This window comes from Fistularia commersonii, chromosome 13 (assembly GCF_037954325.1).
Source record: "Fistularia commersonii isolate RoL2024-O1a breed Wild chromosome 13, RoL_Fcom_v1.0, whole genome shotgun sequence".
NCBI lineage: Eukaryota > Metazoa > Chordata > Actinopteri > Syngnathiformes > Fistulariidae > Fistularia > Fistularia commersonii.
Window position 1 is genome coordinate 10422409 of NC_141296.1, and position 12728 is coordinate 10435136.

The 12728-nt window shown below is 38.6% G+C and overlaps 1 protein-coding gene across 1 annotated transcript in view; it reads left to right on the plus strand.

Annotated features, from left to right (window-relative positions):
• fgfrl1a (fibroblast growth factor receptor like 1a) overlaps window positions 1-12728 on the plus strand; it is a 76007-nt gene that overhangs the window by 20797 nt on the left and 42482 nt on the right. The window contains exon 3 of the mRNA XM_086157963.1: window positions 11832-12104. Within this exon, the coding sequence (XP_086014089.1) occupies window positions 11832-12104 (273 nt within the window). The remainder of the gene's footprint in view (window positions 1-11831; window positions 12105-12728) is intronic.

Below are 12728 nucleotides of genomic sequence, written 5' to 3' on the forward strand. Positions count from 1 at the left end.
TCGTTTGTTGGTTCCTCTGTTGCTTTTTGTTGGTCTGTCTTCAGTTGTTTGCCGCAGACTCTTTACACAAAATGCTTTTAAAAGGCTAAATATTATTTCCATTTTTGTTGTTCAAATGCCAGTTCAGCTTTAAATGAATTATGTCTTCGTGGCCAGCTTTGGCTTGTTTTTTTTTTGTTTTTTTTGTGAGTACTTTCCTTTTTTGATTTATCACAGTGTTGAATTCAATGAAGCTTTAATCAACACCATTCAATATTTCTACTTTATCTTTTATGTTTTATGGTAGAAATGTTTTTGATGATTCATTCATCTTGCTTAGTCAGATGCTGGAGGAGGGTGAAGAGATTGACTGTGTGTATCAGTTTGAGATGATGTATTTCTACGCAATTTGTCCCAATTCTTCACACTTAATTACCTGCCTCCCTATTCTTCCCTTGTTTTCTCTCTGCACTGCCCTCATTCTTTCCATAACCTAAAATTCACTCTGAAGAGCATTTTGTAGCGAGCTGTGGGGTTTCACTGTTCAGTAATAAAGAGGCAGAGTATTGCTCAGTCAGCGTTTGATTTCGAACACAGGATGATGGCTGAAGTCCATTAAATTGGTCTCTCCACTTCACTCAACCTTCAATGCTAACTTAGAATATGGCAACACAATTACAACATGACAGACCCAACTGAATAACCTGTACCACATAAAAACTCTTTAAAACAACCACAGTCCTGTGGTCCATTCCCCATATCCCGCAGTCATTGCCTCATTTACATATCTCGCCTCTTGGCCAATCATATCCTTGAAGCCGCAAGGGACACTACAATAAACTTCTAGTGATGTGGTGTCTTTGAGGCCTTTTTTAAACTCTGAAAGTATTTTCCAGGTTAATACCACCATTAGGTTTTTGATGGCTTGCAAAAATGTATGTCCTGTCTCCAAAGACTCTTGTTGGAACTTTTTTATGTTCCAGTATCTTCTTTCTTTAATTTATGAGTGCATGTTGCCTTTATATGTTGATCTCTTTACTCACCATAACATATTTGTCCCACTAGCTGGAGCTGTAGTGTGATGTAGAGTCCAATGACTTTTGCCAATGGCCAATAATTGGTATCAATATCATCAGTATCTAGATACCAGCTCGATGATAAAAAAAGGTCACCTTTTGTTGCGATTTAATGAGGCCATATAGAGGTAGCCTTAAAAACAAATCTTTACAGCTTACTTTCCACTTGTTTTTAACTCTCCAACTTGATTTTGTTTGGGTAAATATTGGCATAATATTTTAACATCTACTATAACTGAATTTTGGCTCCATATTTCAACTATAAGCTTTTTCCATTCTCTAATTATTGTTTCTATTCCAGGAAAAACAGTATTACTTGATCTTTTAAAAAAAAAAAGGCGGTGTGTGTGTGTGTGTGTGTGTGTGTGTGTGTGTGTGTGTGTGTGTGTGTGTGTGTGTGTGTGTGTGTGTGTGTGTGTGTGTGTGTGTGTGCGTGTTTCCACAAATATGCACAATAGTATCTTTCAATGATAACCGTATATAAAGCGGGTGTCTATTTACTGCACTCACTAAAATTCCTTCTTTTGATGCATGGATGACCTTATTCAGATTGGTGGTCAAAGGTCAAGGCCCCAATGATGTTGCAGAAAGTTTTTGATATTTATTCCAGAATTCACCATACCATTACATTACAAAATTATACACAAATTTCTCACAAACATGGCACCAAACTCCTCAGATACATTTTTTTTCAGTTGTGCAGTCCATTGATTCTTGAATTGCTCAATATGTGTACTGTACACTGCAATATGACTTGTCAAAAGTGGCTGACAGGCTGAATTTCTTGAATTAGATAATTCATCATTTGATATGAACTGCACACACATCACTCAAACAGATTTCAGCTTAAGTAGAAAATTGTGCAAAAACCAACTGTAAGTCATTATTAGATATTTTTCTGCACTGATGCAAAAAAGTAAGTTTGGATTTCGGGGAAATTGTGCCTTTATTAGCCTTTGCCAGAGAAAAGGCAGGAAAAAAACTTTAGTTGTTAAGGAGGGTCTTTAAAAAGTATTAATATTTTTGTAGTGAAAGAACCATACAGAGCTAATGTGTTGCTCTTGCCAACTATAAATCCAAAAGGAAAAGATTTGTGGTTTACTTTGCACTTTACCCTGCTGCTTTCAGAGAACATTAACATGAGATTTAAACACTAATATTTTTGGAAGTAACAGTGTGACTTTGATTTTTTTTTCTCCCCTTTATTTCCCCTCAAGCTTTTTGAGGATGAGCCACATCCACAGGCCATGTGCCTTAAATGTTATTAATGACAATAGAGGTAATAGAATACATTTTCTGACAAATCTACCTTCTTGGTCGGTTCTCACCTCGTTTCATACTTCGGATTGTGAAACGGCTTTTCTTTCGTCCATTGAGAGGCGCAGCAGCCAGGGGTGTACAGGAGGTGGAACAATATAACAATGTCACCAACTATTAGCAAAGGTGGAGTGAAGGGACAGAGGTACAGGTGGAGACACTCAATAGAGAAAGAAAGTAAAAATGATACAATATACACATATATAAAAACAGGAGAAAAAAAACAAGGCTGGAGGTTTTACACCTTCGTGGGTTCTCATGTGGGTGTTGTTCTTTTAGAAGACAGATGATGGGAGTTGGAGAGGGGATCAGGTTGCTGTACCAGCCGTTCAGCAGATTCCACTGAGTTTTTCTGGCTGCTGTGTGTTTATGCTCTGTGTGTGCATTTGTGTAAGACTATTGTTGACCATTAAGTTTATTTGTATAAATGTGGTTAATGCAGCCTTCCAATGATGACAGCATTCCATCCCCTGCCCCAGGCCAAGTGTTACCTGTCAGGATGGAGTAACAAGAAGTAGTTGACCTATTAATGGGGTGGAAGTGACTTTGTTCTGAAGAGGAAAGTGTTTCTGTGCGTATCCGTGTGTGTGTGTGTGTGTGTGTGTGTGTGTGTGTGTGTGTGTGTGCGTGTGTGCGTGCGTGTGTGTTGGTAGTGGTTTGCTCATGCCTGAGCACATGCACTTAAGGAAGACAACTTAATGTGTAACCATCACACTTTCTATTGCCTTAGGCATTAGAAAGGTATTAAGAGGAGGAGGTGGAAAAAACACATTTTTGGCGAGGTAAAAATGTTACACAGGCACTATGTTACTTTCTCACATAACAACAAACCAAACCAGTGGTAATTAAATTAGATTGTGGGTTTTCATTAAACATGCACTGTAAATAGGAAAACTCATAGCAATGGCATAATAATATAATTAGAGCAATGCAAGATCTCATTTTAGCATGATGTGGATTGATTAACCTTGTCTCATAAAATTGTGAGCTTAGTTAAACAACTGATTCAAGTGTAAGATGAATTATTTGAGGATTCTGTGCTTTCTATGGTATATAAGCACATGCAAATGTATAGCAATGGGCTCACACCCATATCCACACCTCTGCCTAGTACAGTGTATAAAGCTGTGTCCCACTGTTAAGCACTCTCCATCAAAAGCATTCCTCGGCTCTCTCCTCTTGCTCCAGTCTCAATTCCATGCCAAAAACAACAACGTGTTGGACTCTGCAGACCGATCTGACTCTTCAGACCAGTGGAACATTCTAAAAGCATTCAAAGAACTATCCCTCCAAACCAAAATAAAAAGGGGCCGTCTTGACTTTCACTCTGCCAAAATATGCCAACTTTTTCCAAAATGTACTAAATTGGATTGTATTAATGGTACTTGGAAAATTATAAAATACTTGAATGATTGACTGGAATAGATGGCATATTTATCTAAAAAAGCGATACCCTAGCCTTGTTTTGAAAAACAACTTTTTTCAGTCTACATCCAGAACTGAATGTTTGCAAAGTTTTAAGTGTCCTTCTATATTTTTGTCATTTTATTGTTGATTTTTAATTTTTTCCTAATTTTTTCATTTCCAAATTATTCCATTCTCCTTTAACAAATGAATTACAGTAGAGCAAAATTGCATGCGAGTATTAATAAATAATAACAATGTTAGTGAAAGCAATTGTTTCACATATTTTGATTAGCTATGATCTTATTTAAGCTTTGATATATATATATATCTTGACCTTTTTCTCACATGAGCCAAAACAATCATATTGTTTTAGATGTATGGAACTCAGCTCCTCAACTATTTCTAAAATGCTACATTTCAGCATTATAACCTTTGTTTATTTTATGAATAAATTATTTATCATGCCTTCATCAACAACAAAAAAACAGACAACACTCTGACTCTGAATTTAGCAAGTAGGAAATAAAAACACATTGCAATGAGTATGAAATTAATATCCATTAAATATAATGAAAATATGTGGATGTTGAAGTAGTGTTTCCTGGCAGCACAAAGGAAAATAGTTTCTCTGCACAACTCAGATTATTGATAGCTGCATTGTTTTTGTTACAAAGTCCAGATTATGAAAAAATTGTAGACTTATCTGGTTGATGCTAATCCAGAGGAATTTTCTACTGGTGCTGGATAGGACTAGATTTAATGAAATACATGATACAAAATTCATAAACAAGATTGAATTGCTATAGCAAAATGTAGTGGGGTGAAAAATTAGGACATAAGAGCCAACGTTTGTTTTAGTAATGCATGAGTGATTGCATTGTGGTTTCTTTTTCTTCTCATCAAAAACAAAAACAAATAAAGCAAAGCAGCCACGTGAACCAGAATACATCAGGGAAAGTGACCCCCTCTCATTATGGTTAACATGTGTGCAGCAGGTAAGAAACTCCCTCAATGACATCTACAGTATACAATGGAGCTCCTTGTTGGAGTTGCCGAAACTACAGCTTCCCGAGTTCTCTTTTGCACCCGAGCAATTTACTTAAATATTTGAAGAAATCTTTTTTCGAAATATGGTATTTTACCATGAGCAGTTAAAGAGCATTTTATCTCAAAGGCGCATGTTGTTTCATCTGCAATGCTCAAGGGCCATTTGTTATCCATGTATCATGTTTGCAAGTTGTCCTTGAAACAATCTACTTTCATAACACTGTAGAGAATTTAAAGCTGCAGAAATTTTCTGGTAGGTGCATCTACTGTAAAGCCGTAGCTTTTGTGGGATGGTTGAGAAATGCATGTGATGTACTATCTGCTCAGCAACCAGGTTTTTGTACTTTATAATTGTGCTTGTTTTCATAGGGGTAGCAGCCAACTGTGGCTGACCATGCATGGACCCTCTTAATTTAATTGGCATAAGGCCGGATTTGGCCAAATGCAACTATTGATCCAAAGCAATCCTTTTTCACCTGCGCACTTCATTATCCTGTCCTCACAGGTTAAAATAACACCCAAAATGCTTTTTCTGGCCATGTAAAATATTTAGACATTAAACAGTGAATAGAAAGGATGTCCAACAGTCAAACCAAAATCCTGAATTAAAATTCTAAAATTAAAATTGTCTTCCTGCTCATATAACACAAAGTCCCCCCCACTTCATTTTGAGAAAACATTTGTATTGTTAATCTCCGTATTTGCAGTATTTTGAAACTTCTCACCTTTTTAATTGACACAGGCTCAATATGTACAGTTCAATCCGACATTTTCAAATCTTTTTAACTCTTTAGTTTAGGTTTTATTGATGGCAGCATCAATAACTTTTTCTTCTTTCTTCCTTTTTTCCTGTCTTTTATTGTCAGGCATCAAATATTCTAAATTGGAATTTCTGCATTATATATTTTAAGGACAAAAAATGTTAAGTGCATATTTTTTACAATACAGATTATATACTTTCTGTTCAGGCACAAAAGGAATAATATTTATTATATATTTCGGCAGTGATAAAAGATAAAAGATGCCTTCTAAGACTGTCTCTGATAGATGCATCTCAGTCTTGCTTCTTGTTTCCTCATCTGCAGCCAACAATGTCTGTTGTTGGAATTCAATGTTCATGTTACTAACTGCACACACTAATGTTACATATTAAGGTTATATGAAATTGTATTATCATGAAAATATCAAATCCTTTATAACACATTATCGGTGAGCACCAGAAGCAGCCAAAGTCCACTGAATTATAGAATATAAACACTGGATTTGCAGGGGGTCTTTGTGTTTTGCTTGAAAAGTAAGCTGCAGGAGAACTGAATTCCTGTATGGAATTCTGCTATGCTTCATATTGAGGCTCCATGATGGAAAGCTGTGGGAGTAGAGTGTGTGTCTGATGTGTGCTGTATTTTCCTGTCATTAGTCTGCACAATAACAGATGTGCACATCTGTCTTACCTACAAGCTGCCTTCATTTAAGAGAAGGAAGAGAGAGGGTGTGCATATTTTGTGACTTTATAGAAGACAAACAATCTTCAGGTTGCTCCAGATTGTCATGTGGACTACGTTGTTGTCAAGGGAGCAACCAAAGCCAAATGGACAAAACAGACCAAAGGTTTAAAAGCCATGCAATTTTCTTTGCTCGCCACCCCCCCCCACACACACACACACACATTGAGACCCAGAAAGCATACTTGGTATACAAATAAAGATACACACATAATTAGCCAAATTTGACAAGCAGCATCAGCAGCATAAGTTACATTCATTTTACGCACCAGCATCATTTAATAGCACGTATAGTTTCAAATAGGGCTCTACAACACTGACACTGTGTCTCGTGAAAAGAAAGGATACCTTTTTTTAATCGCATTGTTTTTTAATCCAGATATAGTTGAAAAGAAGCTTGAGCTTCAAAACTTAAATCATGGACTTTTGAGCAGCAAGAGGAGAAAGGAGATTGAGATGATGAGGAGTGGGAGGAAGGAAGGGTAGGAGGCTGTTGCTCTCTGTTCTCTTTAACGGAGGAGAAGAGGAAAAAAGGTTAAGTGAAGAAGAGGTTAACTGTTGAAAATTGAGAGGTTCAGTCAGAGGTCCTGGTTCAGTGAACCTCTGGGGAAGCGAGGTGTGTATATGGGAGGAGGGGCAGGATACAAGTAAATCACTTTTGCTTTAAACATACAGGATGTGCAAATGAGCCGGTAATGAAAGAGTGAAAGAGAGAATGAAAGAGAAAGGGATAAGAGGCCAAGGAAAGAGAGGATGACAAAAGTAGGCTTGAAAATTGTCATGAAGAAAGAGAGTTGGTGCAAATGAAAGTCATAGTAATGGAGTATTTTGATTTCAAGGAGTTGGATTTAATCTGTTAGATGGAGAAAAGAGAGAAAATTAAATGAAAATATGAAGAAGTACAATAGCAGAAAAAAGCAAAAGAAAGAGGGATAAATTATGACTTGAGCTGTGAGCCGAAGGAAAGTAGGGCCCCTGATGAGAAACCCATACAGCTTCATGACACCCCCCTGTTCAGGAGCAATGTTGAGAGGAGGAGGAGGAGGAGAGGCTCCGTGTGACTAATGTCTTTTTCACACATTTCAGCTCCAATCATCCATCATTGTGTCCACCTCCCGTTCTTGTTAAAACAACACTGCGTTGTGACAGCAACGAGAAGACTACTGTAGCTGTTTGCCTTCTTTGTGTCTAGTTCCAGCCCTCACACTTCATTTATACCTTTTATTTAACCTTCATCCCTTCTATTCTGAACAGTAGAACTAATGTTTAGCAGTTGCCACAACTGGAAACTCAGTTCTTGTTGTCATCTATGGTGACATTTTTGTCGCCACTGTCATCTAGAGTTCCTCTGAAACAAACCCAATAAATAAACAAACCCAATACCCTTTGTGACTGAATTACTTCAGAGTCTCATATTTAGAAAGGTTAATATTTAAGGGAAATTTTTCCCATCCTTCTAACAGCTTTTACCATTATTCCTTTCACAAAGAAATGTACCAAAGTGTGTTTGTTATTACAAGAAACCCAAACTGGGCAACAGACGTCTACAAGCCATCCAAATGCCCATTAGTTGATGATTTCAGAACCCTGAATCAGAAGTTATGGACCTCTGACTGGCCCAATTTTTCTCAAATGTTCACAAAAATTCCCTGTGCAATAACCATTTATTGCATGACATGTTTTGTCTGTCCATCGACAGTCAAATTCCAAATGACTTGACCCATCAAAACCTTTTTTTTTAATGGCGCGGTGTCATTCATTTATCTCACAAGCTTAACAGTAAAATTAAGGCCATGCTGTCATCATATGAAGGTTAACCAAACAAAAATCATTGAACTGGGAGAAAAAAAAACAAACAAACATATGTGAACACTACACTTGCTTGCTTACAGGTGCTGAAATAAAATACAGGCATACACCTTACAATTTTCCAGTCGTAGACTTAAAACTGGCAGTCTTAAGGAAATCACAAGGCAACAGAAAAGTCAGCCAAAGTCGCTGTTGTGTGTGCAGCAACTGCGTTCCTATGCTAACAGAGAGCGAGTTATAAGGAGATCCACTTTTTGTCGTCGGCTGTTCACTGTAGACAAACTGCTGTGTTGACTGACCGGATGACTCCTCTTCAGCTTCCTCCGTGATCGTGCCGGTGCCTGGTCTTTTCCCACCAGATGCTAATTCTGCAGCAGCCAGTTGTTGATATCCTCACAGGAGAACGTCCAGTGTCTCCTGTCTGTGGCGTTTCTTTGGGCCGGCTTCACTAGTTTTCCCAGGACCTTTTCTGTGTTTGTGAAAGAAAACTGTAGACACAGCCTTTGGCTCTAGTGTCCATTTAAAACTAGCAGCACCTTTCCGCTTAGTTTGGCTTAAGGCATCAATTGCATCTGGAGAGGAGCAACGAGAACACATCCTTTGGAAGTTGTGGACATCCACAAGCACTTTCCCATTCCTTTCTTCTCTTCTTGTCTTCTGAAATCTGTGTAGACTAGCATCAGCCCCTTTGTTTCCCTGAGACTGGCACCGGCAACCAAAAGCAGCACAATGTGGGATTATTATCGTTTTTACCGTATCGTACCAAGCAAAAGTTAACACAAGTGGAAAGCCAAAGTCAAAGCAAGCACCCTTGATATGTCCTCAGCCCAACATGCATTGCCCTAGTAAAATGACGACAGTGCCCCTGGGTTAAAATATGTGTTGTAAATTGGCAACTCTAAATGACTCAAATTGACCAGCAGCATTATTCATGTACAACTGTATATACTGGCTCCCTTTAGACCAATGATAATGCGATCAACTGAAACCAAATGATGGAAAAAATAAAATACCATGTATAATGAGCCAGATATATTTAGACTGAAAATTCAGTATACGTCATGTTTTTATGGTGAGATAGTCATCGATTGTCATTGCAGTCGGTAATTTGTCAGGAAACACATCCTCCTGTTACAGTATCTGCAACGTCACATTTTTGGTAGCTTTGTGGTTGTATGTGTGTGAGTGTGTCTGTGTGTGTTTCCTAATTTGAAAAACATAATTTGCTACTGACAATTCATGATTTTTCCCCTCTGAGGTCTGTCAGAGGCAAATACTTCTAATAGGAAATGTGAATAACAACAGTGATGGTATTGTTTTCATGGTGATCATTAAGCTGTGCTATTTTGCAATCCACTGGAATGCTTATATTTGTGTGTGACTTGTTGACAACTTTGCACCACTTCTGTCATTATATGGCTCTGTGAACACAAATGAAGTGAGGGTCAAATGCAACAATTGTCTCAATTTAGACCTGGAAACTGAACAAAGAAAATGTTTCATGCATGAAAACCTCCTTACTCAACTGGGAAAAACCTGAGGTGAACCAATGTCTGAAGAATTTTTATACAATTGCTTTTCATAATCGGTCAGGACACTTTGTTCAACACAACCAAAGGATTATGTGTTTTACTACTATATTTGGAGGTTATTGTTGGACTCCAAAAGGTGTTTTGAGAAGCCAGGGACACATGTAGAAGTTTAGCAGAGTCTTCCTAACTTCACCAGACCCTCCTCTTTCCTGTTCTCCATCTTCCTGTTTAGCTTTCTTTGTATGCTTCTCCAGTTCTGCTGTATTTTAATCCCTTTCTAACTGTCAATCACACTCACTTAAATTCCATGCTCTCCCATACACTTAATTTCCTTCCATTTACTTTTTTTTCCCCCGTGTTCTCCTACTCATCCAATTTGTGACCTTCATCTGGCTTACCTCTCAGTCACTCTTACTCCCTCCCACCTTCTCTGCTCAGTCAGCCTGCTCTTTTAGCCACTGTTTTTCTAGCTTTCAGACTCTGAGTTGACTGACCACTGAGCAGTCAAGGTCACACCTGATTTCATGTCTCAATATGTGAGATCCCAGTTGATAGTACACCCGCCTGCCTTGTTATGTGTTTGGTCAATGTGGATACCAGTGAGTGTCAAGCCATACTTAAAGTTATCTGTCACAAGTAGAGAGAAAACTGAGTTGTGTGTCTGTAACTTAAACTGTATATTATGCACCTTACTCACCGGCTTATTTGGTCAAGGTCTGTTTTTAAGAGGAATTTGGAGCAAACTGCCTTTGGTTTGTCCTTGAAGTTGTACTTGTAACAGTAAGTTTACTGGTATATTCACCAACTAATGTTGTGTCGAATACAAGCATGTATAAGGAACCTCTTGTGGATATAAAGCACAATTTTAAACGTCTCATAAATTGCTCATTAAAAATCAAGTCATTATTCACTTGTTTAATCCAAGGAACCCATTATTGTAAAGACTTGTTACTTGGTGATCAAAACTTTTCTTTTGATCATATGCATCTCTTTCGAAACCGAGAGCTCCCCATTTACAGTTTTGCGCACTTAGAATCTTGCTCTTCCTCAAATCTGAAATTTGCCCCTTGCTGCTATAATGCCGAGTTCAAGCTCCATTTTTTTTTATCACAGACCATGTATGAGATTTTCAGGATGTGAGTCACAGTTCCACAAAATACCTTTTTGGTCTTTAACGGCGTGTGTATGTAGCCTTGCAATGTGATATCCGTCTGAGCAAGCCATGCAGTCACCTAAGTTAGCCTATCCAGATGAGTTCTGTCCTGCTGGATTTAGCAGCAAGCGTGTCTTCATACGTTATTAAGGATTTGGGTGCACTGATACAAATACCACAGTGAGGCAACAACTAGCATTTTCCATCGTTATCTTTGAAGCCGCTTCGGTCCTGTGCGGGAAACAAGGACGTGATCCCCAGGACACAGTAAAAGCGGTCATCATCTTGCACAGGAGAAAATATGCTCCTTGCAGCTTAAATCTCATCTAGCAGCTCACTACAACTTTCCCCTTCTTGCTCCATTTACTCCCTGCAATGTTATGGACTGATCCACTCTCACCAACAAAGGCCGGAAATGATAGCTGTATTGTGTAATGATGAAGAAGTGTGTGGTTGTTTTCTCTGTCTTGTAAGCTTTCGCTGAATAACAAACTTGAAAATAACTGATTTCTCCCGGGGTAAACTAGTAAAGGTTGTACAAGGGTTATGCTGTCATTCCAAATGACCGTAAACCTTTTAAAAAGTCAAGTGCTCCCTAGACTTTTCAAAGGTCAGAATTCGTATTACATAGGTCAATATGTAATCTGAGGTCCATATTTAAAGGCCTGTGGAGGGACACGGCCCCACTTCTCACCCTGGGAGAGCCATGTAAGTAACAAATACGGGAAAGGACTGTCTGTAACCAACTGACTTCATTGTAACTAGAAAGCAATGGTGTCAAGCTGAGAGGTGCCTTAGATCTGAGCCTTTTGGTCTGCAATCCTTTTTGCTCAAGGTGAACTCATTGCAACCTTTGGCCTTCATACCTTGTATTTGATGTAAACTATGGGAATGGGAAGAAGCACCTTGCAAGACCTTTTCTTTGATCACAATGTAAGGAAGCTCAAGCAATGTGTATAGTGGTGTTGAAATATGACGGTGTTTAATCTGGTCTTCCATTTCTGTCAAGGTCCACCACGGGTGTCTGAACGAGTGGTCCACAGACAGAGTGTACGTCTGGGTCGCACCATGAAGCTGGCCTGCCCCGTGGAGGGCGACCCCCCACCGCTCATAATGTGGACCAAAGATGGACGCAACATCCACAGTGGCTGGACACGATTCAGGGTGTTACGCCATGGTCTACGGATCAAAGAAGTTGAGACCGAAGACGCTGGAACCTATATTTGCAAGGCAACTAATGGATTTGGCAGCGTGAACATCAACTACACTCTCATCATCATAGGTGGGTGACAACAAAAAACTGTTACGTGACATGAGACAACAGGATGAAATATATATCCATAAGGCAACAGTACAAAAAAAAATTGGGGGGGGGGGGATATTTCATAAAATTAGATAACAAAAAGATAACAAAGAGTAATGGAGATGTTTATCCCAAAATGTTTAAAACAACTCATAATCGGAGAACATGTCAGTCTGACCTTTTGGACAAAAAAAAACAAAAACTAAGCGGTACAAATGTGTTTCTGACGGAAGAAAAAGCAGCCGTCTATGAATAAAGCACAACATTTTAGTCTTTATCCTGTTTTTTTCTGTCTTGCTTTCCTCTTGTGACTTTGAGTCTGCATTTGACCTTCTTTAAATCGACATTAAAGATCTGTTCTTTGCTGTGTGGTTTTCGAAGATATAATTTGCCAGTTTAGGTTGGTGGAGCCATTATATGGTAATCAATCCTGTGTAGTTCCTCCGACAATGAAGCGCTGACTTTGTCTGAGATTGTATGCTCATGTGTGACCACAATTGTTTTGCTTGAGGGTTCCTGTATGAGTATGAATGGTGCATTTGTGAAAGGAGACACTTGTGATTCTGCACTGGCAGTGTTTGTCTGTAGGATGTTGCGTCTGCG